Below are 23,634 nucleotides of genomic sequence, written 5' to 3'. Positions count from 1 at the left end.
AGGTTTCCTCACGATGTTTTCCTTCACCGTTAAAGCGAACGATAAATTCACAAAGAATACACACGTGATTTTTTAGAAAAGTCAGAGGTGTGTGCCCTTGGGATATGAACCTGCGGACATTCGTCTTGGCAGACCGTTCCACACCCTACTAGGCTATCGCCACTTTTTTTTTATTTCGGAAAATGCAAATAAAATTTGTATGTCAATAAAACAAATTTATTTTTGACTATAATGACACTCTACTGAAAGAAAATGTCTTGCGTTAATCCATTTAGCTTTATATCGTCAGAGATTTACTCATCACGATCTCGTTTGGTGTTCGCGTCATACCGCCATAAAATGGCCTCAATTTGACGCTATACAATTGTACTTAGAGCGTCCCGCCATTCCGAAATTAATCGTAGAAATTGGTCATAAATTGATTCGGAAAAATGGATCTTAATTTTGTACACTTACCGTTGAGAATTGAGCGCGTTGTCACTCGTCATGTCCAGATTATTCGGTGTCTGGGAACAATAATTCAGTGTTATTTATGATTGTCCAATTGGATTGTTTTGTTAGTATATAGGCTATTTTAGTGTCAATTAAAAATATATTAGGTGTTGGAACGGCTTGGTTGCGCTGTTGGGAGTTTATTGGAGCTAATAAACTAAGGCGAGCTAATAAAGATCAACCTCAGGCTGGGGCTCCCTTTGTGTGACTTAATGTAAGTTTACTATCTGGAAACGTTGTCATAAACTATATTACGATCAAAATTTACATTTGTTGTAGAATATTTTGGGGTTTTTAATAGTACCCTTTCATAGAATTTTATGCGTTATATAAAATATATTAATATATTATATTCATTTTATTTCTTTTTAAATTTTACCTCAAAATGTATAATATAATGAGCAACGTGACGTGGACAGTCGTGCGAAAAAAAGGCAGAAAGAAAAAAGGGTGCGAAACTGATGCGGCTGGCCAGCGGACCACTGCGTTGACGATACACATTCGCTTGCATTTTGCTTAGGATCGGAGAGACGTTCACAATCTTCGCATTTCGCTAGCTATATTTTTATTCTTGCTCCTCTGCTTATGTGTTAACTAATTTGATTAATATTGTTGTCTTTTAGTAATAAGTTAAGTTTTTGTTACAAGTACTAAATATTATTTTAGTTTTGAGTTAATTGTCAAACAAACAAATGTTAAAAATGCCAAATATATAATAAAAATAGGCACATAGGTAGGTATTAGCTGTATATTTTGTGCAGAAATGTTTTACTGCGAAAAAAGTTAAACTTCGAATACAAATATTTGTCTCGTTTTTGCATCGTGAACAAATTTTCATAACGGCCTGTTAACGAAGTTTTAGAAAGTAAAAAGATTTTATACTAAAATAAAAATGTTTTAAGAAAGAATGTTGCGTCAAATATTAAATTGGAGTGAACACGTGCTATACAACGTCTTTGATATTTTCGTGCCCTCAGGGAGAAATGTAATCTGTCGCAAAATACAGTAAACATTTTTCATTTACAGTAAAAATTAACATGTGTTGCTTGCTGGTCACAGATGTTTAGAGAACCAAATTTTTAATAAAGAAATAACGTTTAAAAATATAATAACTCTAGCTTTCAGTAGCAGGGCGTGAGAGCTGCCTACAGGTAATCCAAGTGTTTCAATAGATAATTATTTAAAAAAAAAATTAACTAGTGCGTTCTAATTTTGAAACGGCTTCATTTTTGTATTATTCGATTTTTGAATAATAATAAATATGAACGAATGAATTGGCTAGACTACTGATGCTACTGCTGCCATAATATGAGGAACATTAAAAATAGGCACATAAAAGTATATAGACCTAACGTGGATTAGAAAAAGGACTAAAATTACCGACGCGTTAAAGGTAACACCTGCGCCATGTTAAATTGAATATTTCATGACTGAGGATCCGCATGTAAGTTGAAATTTTTGTTACCCAGTTTCATACTTGTGAATAATTCTAATTCATGTGTTGGTGACTGTTATAAATTTAATGCTTTAAATTGAATTCCCTTTTTAAGATATTTTTAATAAAACACCACTAATACAGATAAGACATTTTAAATTTGGAATGAAGAAACTTTATCGCTTGATCTATGGTTTTTAAAATTAAAATATTTTTTATTAGTTCACGAATTTATTTTTCATTAAAATTGTTATTGTAGAATCCATAGTTCGATTTAAAATTTCTATAAAATTTATTGAAACTTGTAAAAGTTTAAATGTAAAAACAAGTTGCTTAGTGGTGAAATAAGCTAATATAAAATATTTATTTATTCCGTAAAAGGGATACCATATGAGCATCATAGCAAATCAAGCGTAACAGTTTATAGTACATCGGTTTAAAGGATATTGTAGAACCCGCATAAGCCGTGGGTCAATCAAAGCCGATCTCGTCGTCCCGTATTTTCCCGTTTTTATAGACTTTATTTTATTTTTACGAGGAGTGCACAGGATATTTTTACGAGACAGTTTAGCGAAAAATGTAAGAAATGTTAAGCTCACATATTTTTGTAACCCTAGTTATTTCATTATATTAATTTATACTTAACATAATAATATACTAATATAATAGGTAGTAGAATTAATATTATAATTCACTTTCTGATTGTACTTCAGTATTTATTTTTAATAATATAGGAGAAAAGTTTATGTTCAGCGGTTTTTGCTAAATTTATAAGAGAGGGGCGAAAGACGTTACCATATTTTTTATCTGTTTGTCTCAATTTAAAATAGGAGACAGTCAACATTCTCCCGAAAATGAATGTAAAAAATATGTTTTGAACGAGCAGTGTCAATTTATTTTACGCTTTCTAAAATCTCTGACTTATTTTCGTAATTACGTTATTTAACGTCGAGATTTCTAACGCAAAAATAAGAACTGTAAAGTTATATTTTTCGTATGTAAGGTGCTGCAGTCATAACGCAATCCAATCTAAATATTCAACACAAAATTGCAATAAAGCCAACTGCTTAATTATCAAAAAATTAAACAGAAAAAATAAATTAAAACAATTTTGCGGATTTTATCGCGGTTTTTAACCGACTTCAAAAAAGGAGGAGGTTATCAATTCCACGTGTATTTTTTTTATGTTTGTTACCTTAGAACTCGCTCAGTCATTGACCGACATATCGAAGACTTGCAGCCTTCGTGGTAACGAGTCGGATTAGGTCTAAAATTCGGGTAAACATAAGAACTCATTACAGAAATAATAACTTCACATCCTAATTGCTTTGCAATCGAGACAATTCTCCGTTAAATCTTCGTTCCCCAGTCGACCAACTTTCATAATATAGATAAGCAATTTAGAAGTTTCTTTGTTTACTAACAATCTACCTCCGTAAAACATATCAAACTTGAAGCAAACTTTTATTACAGCAATTTGGTAAAGTGAAACATTGAAAAAGGGCTTCAAAAGTTAATAGACCGATATATCTCTTAAACAGTTTGCGCTGACATTAATGACTGTCGCGATATCTAAACTGCCCAATTCTGGTAAAGTAGAAATTTATGCTGCTATAGAGGTCCACTTGAAGCGCTTTTTTAGAAATACCGGTCTCGCTGTGTATTTTTTAGATTAGTCTATCCGTTTATCTGAGATATAGTTTTTCTGTGTGCAAATTTCACTCAGATCCGTAAAGTAATTTTACGCGTTGTTTAACAAACACCCAAACCTCATCCTAAACTTTCGTATTTACAATATTACTATGGTAGACATATAAAGATATTGGGTGCATTAATAAAATAATTAGGACATATTAGTATTGTACGATTCCCATGTGTTGCATAACAAACTGGTAACAGAAAGTGTCTTACGGGCAATGAATCAAGGTTTAATATGGCGCGTAGGTATTCTAACATTATGTCTTTATACATAAGTGTCGATAATGTAAGAATTAAGTTCCAATTTCGCTCATGGATTCATCGAAGTGGCGCCCGACAGGTCGAAAACGTTCCATTACACGCTTGCTTCATATCATTGTGGAGTGAAACTCTTTCGGAATATGATAGCTTTGTTCTGCTTCACTTTGGTATTAATCTGAGAAAAAATGCGTATGTGTACAATAATGCGTCTATAAAACCATATTAAAAAATCTCTAAATTTGTTATTGTTACTAAAAATCTTCAGGTCAGAGGAGATTTTCTCAGTAAAACTTACGCAAAAATGTAAAGCTAATAAACGCTCACACCTTTATCTCCGAAAGGGGAACTAAAGTGGAACGTAAACGCAATTTTCAAAAAACGATAATTTTGGATCGAAGTAAGTAATAAAATTAGTTAGCCGGTCTCCTGTATGTGAAAGTATCTCTAGATAGGTTATACATTGTTTATTTATACTGTTAAGCAACTAAATTCTAGCACAATTTAGTTTCAAGAATATTTTAGTCAGTGCATTTTTTTTTGACATGACTCGTTTTTAGCCTGACAAGGGCCGTCTTATACAAACACACCTTACTTTTGAGTGAGCGCTATAGGCAGTAGGCACCCGCAACCCTTGAAAATTAAGCGACCATGCTGAAGGCAACCCGCTAACGGGTTACGAACCTCGGTTCAGGAGTCAATGGGAAAAGATGAGACATTAACGATTAGGAACAGTGTAATGTTACTTATATGTACATCTTATGTCTATATATGGGTAGAGCAGATAAAAAGTGAATAGTGGATACTGGTGGACTTTGGTGGATCTTTCTTATGTAAGAGTCCTTTTGGGCAGTAATCACCTTAATGTCTATTTCTACTGCCAAGCAACAGTGCGTATGTACTATTGTATTCCGTTTTGAAAGAAATTGTAGTCCACGTTATTACTGGGCATTATGAAATTAAACATATTATGTCCTAGAATGCCGAGCGCAGTGAAGCCACGCAGTATCTACTCTGCCATTCAAAGTACTGTATGGTGTTGCTCCCTTTATGGCATATTCGTCCAAAATATATATAGATATATTTGTATTATAATTACATCTTTTTTTGTTATATTTTTACTTGCATTAAAAATAAACGTAAAAGTTTTGTTTCAATTATCGTTGCTGCTACTGTTTATGAGTAATTGCGGTTTGCTAACAGACGATTTAAAACCTTAATCAAAAAGATAAAAGGGTTTAAAGTTGAGTTATAAAACTAATTTAACCAAACTTTATTTGAAACTTCATTATCCTGTCAGGACGACAAAGGTGGAGTGGGTATGATGTATGTGGACTAGAACTAATTAGGGAAACTTTCGGAGTAACTTAAAGGGAATATTAGTGGTGGGTAGTGAGATTGTTACGAGGTCCGTCTTTATTACGTTGGTTCATTTTATATATATATATATTTAACGTTTTTATTATTTGTTTAACTCAAAGCTAAAATAATATTTAGTACTTATAACAAAACCTTAACTCATTAACTATATTATAAAGGACAACAATTTTAATCAGATTAATTAACAAATAAGCAAGAGTGCAACAACATAAAAATATAGCTAGCGAAATGCAACGATTGTGAACGTCCGTCCGATCCTAAGCAAAATGCATGCAAAAGTGTATCGCTAACGCAGTGGTCCGCTGGCCAGCCGGTTGAGTTTCGCGCCCTTTTCGTTCTTTTTTCGCACGACTGACCACGTCACCTTGCTCATTATATATATAGTAAATCCATGGGCGCCGCCAAGGTAGTTTTAGGGAGGTGCATCTGCATTCTGCACCTACGCACTATAATACATCATATCATAAAGTTTTTTTTTTCAAATATAAATCGCACGGGTTTTTGAAAATGTTTTTATCATTAAAAATCTCTGTGGTCGATAGTTGCCACTGTTGCAGATTTATTCAGTGACATTATTTTTGTAATTTATTTCTGGGTAGGGGGTGCATCTACTTGCACCCCTCTCCCGGCGCCCCTGAGTAATTCTTATATTTTATATCAGAGATCGCGTAGTAATTATTATATTAATAAGGTACGTACAGGTTTTTATATTGTTCTTATATATGAAAAGAGACTCTGTGAGATAACAGCGTCGAAATATGCAGAAAAATGTAGTAGTAAATCATATCAAGTTTTGCAATAAACAAGAGTGGGCACGTAGTGGATATATCTCTCTATCTTTCTTACGTCCGCGTACTAATGCATCGAGTTCTCGATTTCAAACTAGATTTTAAAAGAGAACATTTATTTTTGGGGTGAGTTTTAAAATTTCATTCTGATAACTACGATAGATATTTTTGATAAAAGTATTAAAAACATTGACGTATATTCTATAGACACGAACGTCCATATAAACTATTTGTTAAAATTCTGAACTAAAAGGGCAACCAAAACGTCACAGTTATAACCTATGTATTCACTTGTACAACAAATAATTTTACTTATTTGACTAATATTTTTAATCACATCCAGGTTTGCACTTAGTAGACTCGCGTTTATATATTATGGGCGCCGCTCCGTACACAACCAAAAGCATTAATATTGACACCATGCTAAAATCAGTTTGAATGGATTACAGTTCAATTCAGTTGAACACAATGACCTTTTTTAAGTTTCTATTTATTTTACATAGAAATCCTTCATAATATTTCATATTGTTTGCAATATAGCATTATATTTACACACGTCATTTCCGGGAAGTGTCGCGACATTGTAATAACATGATGTACGACATCCCAGCCACTCTGGCAACTCTCGAGAGCTAAAATTAAATTTAACTCGCGTTAGTGTTCTAGAAGAAAATTGTTTTATCTAATGTAGAGGTAATATTAGCACACATTAATCGAAGAAGCACTTCAGCCGGGAATATCGTCAAAGAAAGATATTAAACCAACAAACTTAGAGTATAAACTTCTCATATATATTACCGGAACGTCCGTAAGTACTTTTAAACCGATTACTTAAGTTAGTTTTATCTTATCCGTCGATACTTTCGAGTGAAAGTTAATTTTAGTTTGAAATGAGATGGAATTTTATTAGATTGCAGAAGTAAATTTATGTTACTAATATTTTTATGCTCCTTATTCCAAATATAATTTTTTTATGGTAAATTTTATTTCAAGACAATTTTAGCCAAAATTTAAGTTATAATTTCTGGTGATATTTTTTGATTGCTATCATATCTTTCCCTTAGCTATCTTCCCAAACAATAAGCAAAGTAAATTGTTTATTGCCAGTTAAACATTAACTTCGTCTGATACCCGCTTAAAATTATCACAATAAAGTATTTAAATACAATGCTTGAACTGAACCTGTTTTTATCAATATTTACGCCCGGTAATGTTCAAATCAAAACATGTTTTCCCAAATTCGCTATGAAAATAAAATCACAAAATGACCTCGTAGTGAGATTTTAATTACCGTCTGTCGATTAATGGTCGCGATTAAATATTCAAGGCGAAACATAAACGTTACGGATAAAATTTATGTATATAGGTTATGTCCCGTGAAATTAAATTGATTCGTCGAAGATATCATCGTTGTACTAGTTATTAATTTAATGCTATTAAGATTCATTACTTGAATCTAGCTGTAAGATCCACTGACCGCAGATCAGTTGTTTTTACACGTTATCTAAAGTATTTTTTAACAATACAAAATGTCTCCCACCATTGTTTTTATAATATAATAATATTAGCCTTGTATTATATACTGTCCTACTTCTGGACATGGGTCTCTACTACTGAGAGCGATTAGGCTTTAAGCCACCGCGCTGGCCTAGTACGGGTTGCCCGACTTCACACACCCTCAAAATTCCTTATAGAGAACTTCTCATGTATGCAGGTATCCTCAAGATATTTTCCTTCACCGTTAAAGTAAGTGTGGCGGGACAGTCAACTGTCCCGCCACATAAGCGATAATTCACAAAGACTACGCACATAATTTATTTGAAATGTCAGATGTGTGTGTCCTCGGGATTTGAATCTGCGGACATTCGTCTCGGAACTCTACATCCAACTAGGCTACCGCCGCTTTCCGTGGCATACTTTTATTTATAAGCAATTCTATTAGCTCAGATCCTACTCAATTATTTCTGCTTTAAACAATTTATTACAGAGTGGTTTTACCAATTGGTCGTCTATAGATTATGAAATAAGTCTAATCGTAATGCAGTCATCTTATCCGTGCATAAAACACAAAGGGAACGGCAAGCGTTAACCAAACTACCATTAAGAACAAATGTTAATACTTCTGATGTCTAAATAAATGGAACATTCCAGTATTTCTACCATTTACTTTTATTGTTACACTTAATGTTTGGTCGAAACAAGTTAGTAAATAACTCTAGGAAGTTGTGTACTGTCCAAAACTTTCCCTTCCCGTCAAATGGCAGGAAATGGCTCCGACTTCGAGTTACATCTGAAAACTTTGTTTTGTAATCCTTTTGCTCGTCCCTTATGTATGTTTAATGAGATGGCCGTTTCATATTAGAGTGGCGTTCGAGGTGAATTTTAAGTGAAAACTGTTGAAGTCTTCTTTAAAATTTAGCATGATACCATTATCATCGTCTTGAGATACGCACCTTATAACTTTCGGTGTATTTTTTTTATTTTATTGCTGTAAATGACGAGACGAGCTTGCCGTTCGCAAATGGAATAATAAAAAATAAAAAGTATTGTTTGTTATTCCACTGCGCTCACCATCCTGAGACGTGGGATGTTAAGTCTCATTATGTCCAGTAGTTACACTGGCTACAATGTCCTTCAAACTGGAACAGAACAGTGACACACTGCTGCTTGGTGGCAGAAATAGACATTGCGGTGGTACCTACCCAGGCGGAGTCTCACATATGAGAGGCCTACCACAAACAAATATTATATAATTTTAATTTTATTCTAACGATACAGGAGTGCTTGGTAGCAAAGGTGGACAAAACATTGGTAATTCGGTTGATTTCTCTGAAATAAGTCACGATTTGTTTAATTCTGATTTGCGAATAATTTCGGTAAATACAAATATAAAAACATTGCGGTCTCCTTGAACCTTCGCAGTTGTCCAAACTAAACCTATATATCTTTCAATGAATCGATCGATTGCAGATGGCGGACGCAAGATAAAATATTGGTCAAGGTTTGATGAACTACTAATGGATCACCGCATGTTTTTATTTACAGTGAGAACTGCTTTCCGAACTGGTGGCAGAGTTAATATTGACGGAATCTAAATAATGTATAACATTTATAGGTGCAAATAAATTTCATTTCATTTTATTAGGATCTCTTCAATGGTCTATTGCAGAGTTGATGAATCTTTTTGGTTAACGTGTCTAAGTCTATTTCAATGAAAGAAAATGTATGTAACGTGCCATCCAAGGCTGGTCTTAGATATTCGCGCTACTTTTTGGCTTATTTTTAGGTTCTAACTATATTTTGGCATACATTCTCTATTATTATTCAAATACCCGAATTATTTTGTCGCGTGCCATTTGTAGACCATCTTCGGTCTATGACAGCGTACTTAAACCGTAATGTGAAATCCTCAGTTTGATTCCCAAGAAGGTAAGCATTTTGTGTGTATTTTTCGACTAAATATATAACTGAGTTTTCAATGAAAAGGTGCCTATCATTTAAAAGTTTATATGCTTAGCTAAATATGTATACACACACACTGAGATACATTAAATTGTATGTAGATATATTTTTATTTACTGTGCTTGCTTTAATATAAGTTCCAATGGAGTTCGCATGACCTTATGGGTAGAACCCCAAAATAGATATATATTAAATGAAATGTGTGTACTAGTTACGTCCCAGCCTAAACCTAGAGAAAAGGCGTTATTATATGTATGTTAATTAAGCAATAATCCAAACTGCGAAGATTAACTAGCATAAGGCAGTCTCAACACCCTACTACGTGTATATCGTGTCGGATCCACAGAAGCCACAATTTAATGCAGTCGGTTTTATTATGCAGTGTTATTAGTGTGGGTGGGGTTACATTTCCAACCACAATCGCCCACTATCCGCTCCATCGACCGTTTAATGGAAGTTCAACTCGTGGACTAAGGTTATAAAACAAAATAGCTATAAATTATTTGATATAGCTTTTGTACGTCTTCGTACGTTTGATAATCCTCTTCCGTGATAAAAATATTACCGGCACTGATGTTTTTATCTGGGTTAACTGTAATTATGTTTTCCTAGAATGATCTAGGTACTAAATTATATCTAAATCAATTCCATTTGTCTAATTTACCCAAAAACATCACCAACTTTCAGATTTGTGATAGTGGGATTCAAAGTGTTTTGCAATTATTTTTTTGTTCGTGTTTCCAACTTCGCTGGAGAAATTGGCGCCGATTTCTAGTGTTTTAGCCAAAACATATTTGGCAGCGATTAGCCGAAGGACGTCTTCAAGGGGTAAGACCTTGACATTAAGCCGTTTTGGCTAAAGACGATTAAGGGAGGCGGTACATACGGTTCAATTAATGGAAGAAGGCTACTTCTTCGGAGCCAGTAAAGTCGAATGTTAAGGAAGATTTTGAGATGAGTTATTGGGGCTGAAGTTGGCCTTGAAATCTTCGAATAATTACTGGTGCTAGGTCTCTTATATGTGAGAGTCCTCCTGGGTAGGTACCACCGCAGTGTCTATTTCTGCCGCTAAACAGCAGTGTGTAGTCACTGTTGTGTTCCAGTTTGAAAGGCATTGTAGCCAGTGTAACTACTGGACATAATAAGACTTAACATCTCGTCTCATGATGGCGAGCGCAGTGGAATACCAAACAATACCTTGTAATTCAAGTTGTTGGATGGTGTTTCTACTGTTTATGGGAGGTCATATCACTTACCATCAGGCGAACAGCAGGCTCGTCTCGTCATTCATAGCAATAGAAAAATAATAATAATAATAATAATAAACACCGCGTAAACCTATCAAATCAATTTCGGTCCTCGCGTCTTCAACTGATATTTGAGCTTCTTAAATTCTATTCCGGAATGTTTGAGACCTGGCGAGTGCATAGTCAGGTGTTACGCTATAAATATTTGTCTCGATGCATAATTGGCTCGTACACAACTTTTACCATACTGTTTATGTTTTTCATCCTCGCTCTTTGTAAACACGCAAAAAATTTTACATTATTTTTAACAGATTACGGCTGGGAAAGTACATGCCCCTATATTTATAAATATTGTGATAGTTTGCTATTAATTAGCTTCAGACTAAACTGGTTGAATAAATACATCGTTTTCCCAAATATGTTATTATTTAATGACATATAATAAATCTATAATGCAAAATACGAAATAAGATTACATAAATGGTTTTCACATCAAAGAAAAACTCTGATTTCGCTGCGTGTTGTATGTAATTTATTGTATTTTATTTGCTAAATGCTAGAGAATTGTTTTATATTACTACTTACCACGTATTATTCCGGAAACAGTGAATTAAAATCCACCATGTATCTTTTATAGCAAAAGAAATAAAAACACAACGACTTAATCCTCGAGGGGTAGACAGAGGTGCAACCAGGACACCGAGTTTTAGCTAAGTGTGTTCCTATAATATGAGGAGGCAAGTCTGTCGCCATATGGAGCGCAAATTCCAGACTCTAAAATTATAGTGAGCCGTTAAATCCAAATATCACTTTACCCGACCTGGAATTCGACCCCGGGATCTCAGAGCAGTGGTCGCACCGCGCTCGCAACAAAGCTACGCCACCGAGGTAGTATAATATAAAGCGTCACTTAAATATCTATACCTAACACTGCAATGGCGCTAATGTAAGTGTCGGGTGACGAGCGGCTTCTCAAGATACGTCACGATTCATTATTAATGGTGACAAAGTAGATGAAGCAAAGTATTTTATAGATTTAACTGCGCGTGCATCATATAATAAATTTTGCCTCTAAACGTTGTATTTTATTATTAGAAAATCACCCAATTCCTAAACGTTATATTTTATTATTAGGAAAACAATTTATTTCTGCCTTAAAAGCCGGAAATGCGATCGCTCTAGATTACTTATATTATGGATATTTAAGAGCGGATATCACTTCCTATTAGATGACCCAAATCTCGATTTCTATAGAATATAGAACGTTACCTGAAATAACAAGTAAAGTTCCGCTCCGGAGTTTATTTATTAAGAAATCACGATGAACCAATAAAGTTTATAGACATACATCTCAAAGTGAATGATTGACAGATACAGGATACACTTGTTTTTGCAAGTGTTCGTTTTTGCTAATTTCTTGGAGAATGCGGAGGTATGGATCATCGTCCACGAAGACGCGCCCCACTTCTTTCCCTAAACTATTACATTGTGTGTGAACAGCATAAGTGCACACGCACACTACAATGGATATCGTCAGAGAGAGTGCTTGGATCAGTCCCTTTACCCCGCGACACTCCGCAATACCACTGCTCAAAAGGGGGTGGGACGCGTCTTTGTAAATGAAATAACATAACTTTATAAATAAGATGTAAGTGAGGTATCAAATTAACGAAACAAAAGAACTGAGCTATAAAAAGTAAGTATGTTAACTAGAGAGTTCATTGGTCTGATTCTCTAGAAGGTATTTATTCAATACTCCAAAGAAACCGGGCAAAATCGAATTTCTTATAATTTTTCTGAGGATAGTGCGGTAGACAATATTGATTATTGATATTTGGCAACTGGGCAAATAAGCCAGCCGACCCGGCCAGGTTTACAGTAATGTGGAGAAAATAGCAATGAATCGGCAGTTTTCGCATGTCCAAATTGCCTGCGGCGAACAACAGCCGAAACTTCGACACTTGAGGTCAGCGACATAACCATAACAAGCCAATTGTTACGCGCCGCTATCCTAGCCGATCACATCGGGCGTTTCCGGAAGTATTCGGCTGCGCGGTCTGGCTGGCAGAAGAGAAGATATGTCACGCGGCGACTATTCGATTATTATTCTCTCCAGCCTAGCGCAACAAGGAACAAAAAATCTTTTGTATGGAATTGACATGGCATTTAATGGCGGATGCTGCTATCTCTCTCTCTCTCAGTACAGTTTCTCTTTCTATTCCTCACCGCCATTATTATTGTTTGTTTACTTCCTGACGTTTTGGAATACATTTGTGTTTTATTGATTTATGTTTGTATTATTCGTTATTCAAACAAGTAAAAATATACCAAAAGTGTTTTTGTTGGTGTAAGTGAATACGTTTTAATGACATGCCACCAAAAAATGTTTCATTACGTGTGAAATTTGTGGAGATCATGCCAGTCGCATAAATCACAAAAGCAGAATGTTCATGGCGAAATTTCCATTGGATGAGGTCAGGTAAGCATTAATGAGACGTTTTTAGTTATCGCGCAAATAAAGTAGCTTAGACAAAATGAAAATTCTCATTTTCTAATTACCATTATGTTACTAGTGATGTTGTTATTATTATCGATATCGATACCTGCTTAAATTTATTAATCAATTTGCCCTCCGTGATTTCACCCATGTAGGTCCAGATTCTGTGGGAACATAGTGATAAAAAGAAGTAATTCCAACTATCTACATACCAAGTTTAATCGCAATCATTTTTGTTTTTTTGCGGGTAGGTATAATAAACATACAATTGCATGCACACGCTTTATAATATTAGTAAGATGATGACTGATCATCAGGACAAAAATGCTAAAGTCGTGTATGTGTCGGTGTGAGTGTGTGTGTATTTAAAAATGCGTTGGGCAATCAATGTGCCTGGTCACTGTTTATGATTTTAGGCTTAAATATAATTTAATAAGCAATTTATTTACAATTGAAAAATATTTCCAGATGCCGAAAGTGGGTTCAGGTTGTGGGAAAAGAAGATTTTATATATGATCCCATGGAAAAGCTGCATACTTTGAAATATGTGTGTGGTTCTTACTTTAATAACAAAGATTTTAATAAAAAGAACAATCGCCTTAGAAAGTCAGCCATACCATCGAAAAATTTGAAAGCTGATCCACTTCCTTATGAAATATTGCTTGAATTTCCGTGCCATGTTTTTATAAACAATGATTGCACAAATGATAATATATTTTAAGAGAAGTGCGACAAAAAAGTGTCACCATCCTTTGACTTTATAATTCAATATTCTCATTGTACCTTGACCTTTTTTTTTTTTTTTTTTTTTTTTTTTCATGGGGAAAATCCTCTTGGATCCCCGTCGTGCATATGCAATGTAGACGGGGTATGTCGGATTTTTACCGACTAAAAACCCCATGGTGGTCTCCATCAGCACTTTAGAATGACTCCGGGACCTCGAACCGAACACGCCGAAGCCATTCCAGTGCTAGCATTTTAAGCGCGACTCGGGGGAACATCCTTGGTCCCCCGGCAAAGCTCTTTGGATGTCCAAACCAAGAAGAAGTATCTTCTCAGCGCCTCCTTCTTCGAGTGGGATTAGCTTTTTCGCGTTCCCGCTCATTGTACCTTGACCTATCATAAGTGCAACTATATTTGCCTACTTGATGAATAAAGAATTTTATTTTAAAATACAATTATTATTCTACAAGTGAAAGCTTTTTATTTTATTTCGAGTCCTCATTTTAATCCAGCCTTGTAATTATAGTGCTAAAATATTCACTATATAGCATGAGTTGGATTGATAATGTGGACTCGAAAATACATTATATGAATTTTATCAAAGTAGCATTTGCGTCGATTCCAGTAGAATTAATCGATATCGATAAAAGGTGCTCACTACTATGAATTTTGTTCAGTTGGTAGTATTGTTATTTGACGTTTCTGACGTATTCTTCCGTGATATTGGTATTGATACGCCATGTAAATTCGATTTTATTACTTTGTATTAAGTCCTGTCTCTTAAAACGTAGTGATTATATTCTCTTTGATTCTCTCTGGCTGGACGTTGTCAAAAGAATGTCTAAAATTGTATTCTGTAATTATTTTGCTAATATAATGTTTACTGTAAAAAGAGCGTTTTACATTCAGAAGTGGGATTATACAAATGATAATTTGAAGTTACATTGAATTCGAATGTGAAGAGAACTATCGGAATAAATCTGTGATGAATCATTGAACGCCAAAATTAAAATTACCAGATTCTCAGATTTTTAGTTACCATGGTAACGTCTACGTCTGTTGAAGTAAATATGTTGGGAATGCATATGGAATTGATGTCTGCACATTAGTACGATTAACGACATTCATAACAAAAACTTCGTTATGCCTGCTGCTTGGCTCACTGGAAAGGGTGTTTTCTTAGAAACTAAATCATTGGAGACAGGAATGACTGGAGTCATGTGAAGTCAAATTAGTGGCGCAACACTTCAGGCTGACAATGCGAACGTGCGTAACTGTTTATTTTATTTAATCTGATCTGTCTGTGGCCGTGAGCCTTTTGATAATATTCTATCTGCAGCCGTGACCATTCTGATCATATTCTGTCTGTAGCCATAAGCATTCTGATCATATTCTGTCTGTGACCATGAACATATTCTGTCATTCATTGTCTGTGATCATATTGTCTGTAGTCATGAGCATTCTGATCATATTCTGTGTGCAGCCATGAGCATTCTGATTTGTGTTGCTGGGTCCTATTTGTTTAAAATATAGGTACCCAATTCAGTTCTACTTTCTCAAATTTATTTTTGTGAATACCTTACGGTATTCACTTTGCAGGATGGCCGATGTTACGCGCCGCTATCCTAGCCGATCACATCGGGCGTTTCCGGAAGTATTCGGCTGCGCGGTCTGGCTGGCAGAAGAGAAGATATGTCACGCGGCGACTATTCGATTATTATTCTCTCTGGCTGGACGTTGTCAAAAGAATGTCTAAAATTGTATTCTGTAATTATTTTGCTAATATAATGTTTACTGTAAAAAGAGCGTTTTACACAATATATAACAGGGCAATATGAGAATCAACATGTGAAGGTGACGAGTGCAAGGTACTTTGAAAAATCGATTGGTGCTCTATAATCTAAATATACTATCATCATAACTTGCTTGTCTCATCATTAAATTATTATTACTCATTTTTTACATTCTTGTTACCTTAATACCAAATTCTATTTTTAACATCCATAGAATTACTGATAATTTAAAAATTTCCATGAAAATACGATACGCTAGCACGAAATAAACGCTCCTGATAATAGCATTTCGTCGAAAACGACGTACACTTCTATCGAATACCTCATAACACGAAACCTGGAACTGTAGTTGGAGTTACTTTTGAAGTGTGCTTACATAATCTATCTACTAGAAAACGAATACCGGTGTAATGTTTAGTTATACAATGTTTTGTCGGCTGCGTCCAAATGCGAGTGCACGGCACGACTCTTGCGTGCAGTTTTTGCAGTTGTACGTGTGCTTCTTTATAACATGCTTTGTATTCAGTTCACGCCTTATACACATTGACATAAGGTCGCTTTGGTAACATGAGTAAAGGCCGCACATGGCGCATTACCTGTAGCCTGCACCCACGCAACTTGCAAGGCTTTTGTAATAACGAGCATTCGTCAGATTTATAGATTAGACGCACCTTTATCGAGTTGAATGACATTTATCATTGGACGAATGGAAATAAAAAGTAGTTTGTACGTATACACTGTATTAGTCTTTAAATGTAAATTATTATTGTAATTTATCTATCTAATTTGTATTAACAAAATTGGTTAGAAAATAATTTAATTATTACTTATTTAAAAAAATGCCTTTAAAGTTCAACTGTGGCAGACCTATTAAAGTTTATTACTAAGGCGGAGTGTATGAAGCATGAATGGGCTGACTGGGGTAATACCATTGTCTCTAAACAGATGTGAAACGACAGCAGACGTTTGTTTCCGGCGTCCCAGCCGGAACAAACCGCTTCCCATCCTTATCTCTATTCCTAACATAGAGTCCACATGATTATTGTGGTATTGTGCTTATTGGCAGTAAAAATCATTTAATTTCATCATCCTGAGACGTGAGATGTCAAGTCTCATTATGTCCAGTAGTTACACTGGCTACAATGTCCTTCATACCGGAACACAACAATGACTACACACTGTTGCTTGGCGGCAGAAATAGACATTGCGATGGTACCTACCCAGGCGGACTCTCACATATGAGAGGCCTACCACCAGTAGGTAGGTCGGTTAAGAATTACGAAGACACAACTAAATCAATGGATCAACATCGTATATACTAGAGCATATTTGTCGTACCTCGTCCATCTGTAACCACGTGTGCGAATGGCAATTTCAGGTATGTGCTAAATTACCGAAACATGTTGCGTCTGGCACACCTTGGCCGTTCCTTGGCACTCTGCCAGTACATGTATTAAAGATGTGACTGCATTCGCTTTTCGAGAATTAATAACTGATTACATTCAGATATTTTATATTGAGGCCATTGTCACAAGAATGACGTCATGTGTTTTAAGTTGATGAATTGTAGTTTGTCGCTATGGTATGTTTACTGCCGAGGAGTAAACGTCTCTGGATAGTCGACACAATTATGCCGGCCTGTTGGAACTGGATATACACAAGTTGATCCCGGAACGCGACACACTTACGTGGGCCACTATGACGAGTTTAACAATTTGTGTACGACGATCGCTATTTGGGCGGATATAAAATATATCCTACCACCAGCAAATTATCACTGGCAATAAAAAATGTTTTCATTCTTTCTAATTTTTTCGGTCCCTGTGTGAAAGTGTCGATAACATTTCACTTTAACAAATATAAATCTCATGATCGTTTCTCAGATTATATTTAAAACATTAATTGCATTTGTCCAAATTATTGATACTGTTTGTTGCGATAGTATCTAATGCCTTGTTACCGGAACATCTAATCAGAAAAATCTATGTTTCAGGGGAAATTCGTGCGTGTTCGACTCAATAATACACATTAACGCGCATTAAATGTAGATAAAAGATGAAAAAGTGCCGATTTGATAAATTACGATATCTCTATTTATTTTGGGCTGTGACGTGGTTGTATTAGTTTTGTATCTAGTTATCGGCGAAATTTGGTTTTAAATATCATTTCCTATGCCTCTTCTAACTAAATCAATAAATTAATGTTTTCGACCGTTAATTTTTATTATTATTACCTTTAATATCTTATTGTGTATATTCTAGTTACTGGAACTAGGTCTCTCATCTGTGATAGGCCACCTGGGTAGATACCACCGCAATGTTGAAATCTGCCACCAAGCAGCAGTATGTAGTCACTGTTGTGTTCCGGTTTGAAGGACATTGTAGCCAGTGTAACTACTGGACATAATGAGACTTAACATCTCACGTCTCAGGATGGCGAGCGCAGTGGAATACCAAACAATTCTTTGTGATTCAAGGTGTAGGATGGTCTTTCTACTGTTTAAAGGTGGTCCTATCGCTTACCATCAGGCGAACAGCAAGCTCATCTCGTAATTCAAAGCAATGTCGGAGGAAGCTATGTGTCCGGTTGATTGTTGTTTGCGTGCATAACGCACAATAATTGTTAATCTAATTTTATTTGATTTGTTACATTTTTCTATTTCTTAAAACCTTACACATTAGCCATAATGTAATAGAAGTTTATTTAAAAAATATAATTTACGAAACGACCAATCAGAGCAAGGCACGTGCCTCGAGCGGGGTCGAGGCGCCATCTTCGCTATTCATTTATATATATAGTAAGTATATATATATATATATATATATATATATATATATATATACAAATTATTATATATACAAATTTATAGTCAGGGAGCCCTATTCCGTCTATGATAGACCCATGAGTATATATAATATTATGTGTTCTTGTACCCAATTTAATTTCAAGCACCACGGTTGCCCATTATCAATAATAATACTAAACAGTACTTAACAAGGCACAAATTCAAAGCTCTATGTTAGTCGATATCAATATTAAAACCAATAAATTTTATGAAAGAGGTATATCTACTTAATTATAAGTTGTGTAAAGTGCATATTGCGATGATAAATCCATTTAGATAAACCTCTGCAATATTATATACAGTTCAATGAAACATAAACAAGTTGGCTTATCGTTAACTAGGCCACTCTATACCTCACTCAGAAAGAAATAAGCCTTATTTGACCCCGGATAATGGTTTAAGCCGTAGTCGGGCAAGACTCAAATCTGTAAGAGGCTTAATAACAAAAGTAAATTATGTATTTAAAAAAAATCGGGCAAGTACGAGTTGGGCGGTTCACATGGTAACCGTACAAATGTGTAAATAAGGAATTTAAGTATATAATTTTAAACTAGACAAATTTAACTATGCCGTTCGATCCCGAAACACAGTTATTGCATCAACCGCAAATAATAAGTTTGTAATAGTAAATTCGTTTTATTTGTTATTAAAGTACATATTTACGGTTTACATATAATATAACTGTACGGAGTTAGGTAATCATCAAGAAAAAATGGTGTACATTTTGGCAATCGCTATGCTACCCAACAGCGCGGCGGCTTAAAGTGAATAATGTGCAACTAATTAAAACTGGCACAGCGTTTATAAACTCCAATTACATTGTAATAACACTGCTTCCTGCTATACGCGTATAACTATGAAAGTTATTATATTTCGGAAAACAGTTGATATTCGATTGAAGATATAGAGCAAAATTTGCAGACTCAACTTTATTGCACTAGTCATAAATCATATTTTACTTGTATTACCTTACTTAAAAATAAACGAAAAGTAATACGCGCATGTGTGCCTTGATGAGAAGGTACTAGCAATATCAAATTTCGAACAATACAGTGCGCCCAGAGATCCAAATCTCGTGAGAACGTCATAACGCAAACCGTGTCAGTATTGTCAGAGAAACGCGTCAAACGAGATGTCATAGAGATCTAGACACACAACACTGCCCATGCGTTTATGGTACACCCAGTTTCAAAGTTGAAAGCGAAAGGTCGTGAAAGAAATCCTTAATGACATATTATTAAGGATTTGGTGTTTGGCATCGACATTTTTTATATTTACATAATTGTCGGTATATAGTTTTGTTGGGTCTTCTATAACCTGTGCTGTGAGTAAAGGCTTACGTACACAGTGCTCGTAACCACTAATTTTAATATCAATGAAGCCTACTTAGACGCCGCTCAAACTTCACTCACAGAATTAAATTTTTGGGAAAAATAATTCCAACATTAAAAAAATGCTTAATAAATACTTCTAGCAAAAAACAAGCCAAGTTGAGCAACATTTATGTGTGCACCAATCTCATCTATGCTGACAAATATAGAGTTCAAATTACAATATAACACTAAAAATCTGATCTGCAAATACACGTCAATTTTCAAACAGAAATGATCTCCGGTGAAGGTCCAGACAGCACGGCGTCAACGATTGTCAACAAGCACTTTTAAGTGCACTTTAGTGCATTAACAAGAGCCTCAAGATCTGTAGTGACTCGACCTTATTTGCAGCTGCAAGTTTTATAAAGTTCTTGTCATTCGAATTTCAGATAAAATAGTTATGGCGATATATCTATATAAATAAAAAAATACTTCATAATATTTTAAGGGTTACAAGGTTACATATCGTTTGGTGGTTTGGTTTTGCCACACAAATAAAATAAAATTTTAACTATGCAGTTAGGTTACTTTACGACTTCATAAGGTTATGAATGTGGATGGTATTTTAAATACCTATAAACAGTTTTAATAGTAGAGCATTATTTGAGCCCTGAAGCGAATAGTAAGTTGCTGAAGATCTTGTGCAGTCAGCGACCAAAGTAACTCAACAAATTCAAAATTTCATATCTGCTTTAATCTTTTGTGCTTTTATCAACCATAGTTTTTATTTAGTAACATAAACTTTAAAGGGTTTAATTCACATAAAGAAAAATAAAATTAAAGGTAATATTATGTAGAAACATTTTGAAGTTTTCTGTGTGAAGTCTACTAATCGGCGATATCCCAGTGAGGTACACTAAGGCCTAATACCTCTCAGTTGATGAAGAGGCCCATGATCAGCAGTGGGACAGGGCTGGTATTATTATTATTACATACTATTATAATCATTATAAATCTGTTTTCATTGATCATTAAAGTTAAGAGGCGTCTCTGACTGCGGCGGTAAGGCGATCCATTCCGAAAGTCATAGTTTCTATAATACACTTATAAAACGCTATAATCTATACAGATATATAAAGTTGAAGAGTTTATTTTTTTTGTTTGACCGCCCTAACCTGAAAAACTACTAAACCGATTTCGAATTTGTTTTTTTACTAATAGGAAGCTAAATTACGCCTGAGTGCTATAGGCTACTTTTTATCCCGGGAAAATATGAATCCCGGAAAAACTTTCACGTGAGCGGAGACGCAAAATCAAATAATATATCTTAATTTCCTCTCTACACTACGGATTACCTATCAGATAAAAAATCAACTGAACATTGAAACATTTCACAGTATTTGACGGTCGTCGTTCATCCGTGCGGCGAAAAGATATTTTATTCACTAATCTTCCTTAGAAAAAGTTGTTTGATATAATTTTACGAGGTTTACCCGTCTACTAAAAACTTTATAGCCCTATTTTTCCGGTTTGTATGCCGCAAATTTAAAACATTTTTTCCGGATCACCCGGTTAACGGCCGTGAATTCTATAATAGTTTCGTGCGGCCCTAATCCCGTAGTTTTTTCTCGAGTTATAGTTTTTTATAGTCTTTTTTTGCATTTACGATCGGCTGATTCCCGTTTATTCCGGTCGATAAACATGTAAAATCTTCCGGCCGGGAAAACAATTTGAAGCCCGCCAATTTTGGTTTGTACGGTAATCGGCGGCCGCTTTGTGGTTGGTGCGGAATGTCGGGTTAGGTCAGAGCCTTTTTAGCTTTGAGCAGATGTTTGAAGTAGAAAGTACGATCAGTTGTTGGTTGTTTGAACACTTAATTGCGAGTGAAATGCGAAAGTATCTTAGTCGGTTTCTTTTATGTAGACATTAAAGAGCCTTTTTTTTACTAAGCTGTTTATTTATTTATACCGATAATATATCTCTAGTTATATTTTTATATTCTAAATGCGAATGTTCATGAAAATATTTGTATATTTGTTAGCAGTAAACGCAGAAACATCTAAACTGATTTGGATAAAATTTGACATACATTTGGATAGATCATGTCTTGGTAACACATAGGCTTTTTATCCCGGTAATTTGTTCCGATGGAAAATAAATTTGAAATATGTTGCCGTTAGTGTCGGACAGGTGGCGCTATATATCGCATTTTTTTTTAAAGCATTTATAGCGGGAAAGGCTTTCCACGCGGGCGAAACTGCAAGCAACACCTAGTACATCATAAAAACGGCATTTTATTTCGAAATCCCGAAGCAAAATTAAGATAAAATACTAATTAAGCACGCTCCTAATTGCAATATATGAATTGTAACATTAATTCAAATGAATACTAAGTAATTGGCTCACATTCATCTTTATTATTCAACGTCTTAATAATTAAGACAAGTTACAGAATTAATACTTAATGACTTAAGTTTTTTTGCGCACGTCTGAGCAAGTCTGTTACTTAACATCGTTTTGCGTGCGGTTCCACCCGCGTGTCGCTTTGTGGAATAAAGTGTAAAATATAATTATTTTGCGGATTTTATCACGGTTTTTAAATTTAATGTTCCCCCGACGTTTCGAAGACTTTTCAGCTATCGTGGTCACTAGGCGGACTGAAGTCAAAATTACAATATCTATTTACATTTTACAGCTATACATTTATTAAAAAAAAATTGCTTATGGTGGTCCGTTCTACGCAGAATGAGCCCGCAGTGTCTTGATGTCTGACAGCCGATCTTTGGAGTTGTCTGGTTTTTTTATTATTGCTTTGAATAACGTGACGAGCGTGCCGATCACCTTATAGTAAGCGGTACGACCGCCCATAAACAGTAGAAACATCATCCAAGACCCTGAATTACAAAGTATTGTTTGGTATTGCACTGAGCTCGCCATCCTAAGACATGAGATGATAAGTCTTATTACATCCAGTAGTTACACTCGCTACAATGTTCTTCATGAAAGAAAACAGTAACTATAAATTGCTGTTTTACGGTGAAAATGGACATTATGTGAGAAACCTACCACCAACAAGATTGAGTTAGGGTTCAATAAATTCTCGTATTTTATATTAACCGAAATGTTATCGAAGCACGTTGCCTGTCATCACAGTCAACTATAACAATATTTGGCGTAAACAAACGGTCTGAAACTGACAGACTTCACAAAGATTCAGTTACAATGAGTCATTTTGTAACGCGTGGCTTCCAAAATGTTTATTTATTCAACCAACGCGTGGGCTTCATACTATGATGGGTTTATAATAAACATGTAAAAGATTAGACGATATATTTATATCTTCTGAGTAGATTGTCGCTTTCCTAGCAGCATTCACAAGCTGTGGATTAAGAGGTTCTGAGTACGAATCACAGGTAGGGCAATACTTTGTGTAGGTTTTATAACGACATTTGGACTTGTACTCCAGGCAGGCTAGTTGTACAAACTATGCAAAAATACTTTCTGTTGCAGGAAAAAATTTCATTGTGCCAATACTATGTACAAGTAGGACAATACTGTGTGTTGGTTTTTTAATGGCATTTCGAATTGTGCGTCAGGCAGGCGACCAGTTGTACAAAATTAAAAACTATGCAATATTTTTTTCCAATGCTTGAAAACTTGCATTATGCCAATTCGACAATTGACTGGCATAAAGCCGGTGGGA

The 23,634-nt window shown here is 35.0% G+C and overlaps 1 protein-coding gene across 1 annotated transcript in view; it reads right to left on the bottom strand.

Moving 5' to 3' along the window:
• Positions 1–23,634, bottom strand: part of LOC115453711 (arrestin homolog) — a 65,173-nt gene that overhangs the window by 24,724 nt on the left and 16,815 nt on the right. The window contains exon 2 of the mRNA XM_037444825.1: positions 457–506. Within this exon, the coding sequence (XP_037300722.1) occupies positions 457–488 (32 nt within the window). The 5' untranslated portion in view covers positions 489–506. The remainder of the gene's footprint in view (positions 1–456; positions 507–23,634) is intronic.

The sequence above is a fragment of the Manduca sexta genome, chromosome 28, assembly GCF_014839805.1.
Source record: "Manduca sexta isolate Smith_Timp_Sample1 chromosome 28, JHU_Msex_v1.0, whole genome shotgun sequence".
In the NCBI taxonomy this organism is placed as follows: Eukaryota; Metazoa; Arthropoda; class Insecta; order Lepidoptera; family Sphingidae; genus Manduca; species Manduca sexta.
Note: the sequence above shows the minus strand (reverse complement) of the source record. Positions and strands in the feature narration are given on the sequence as shown.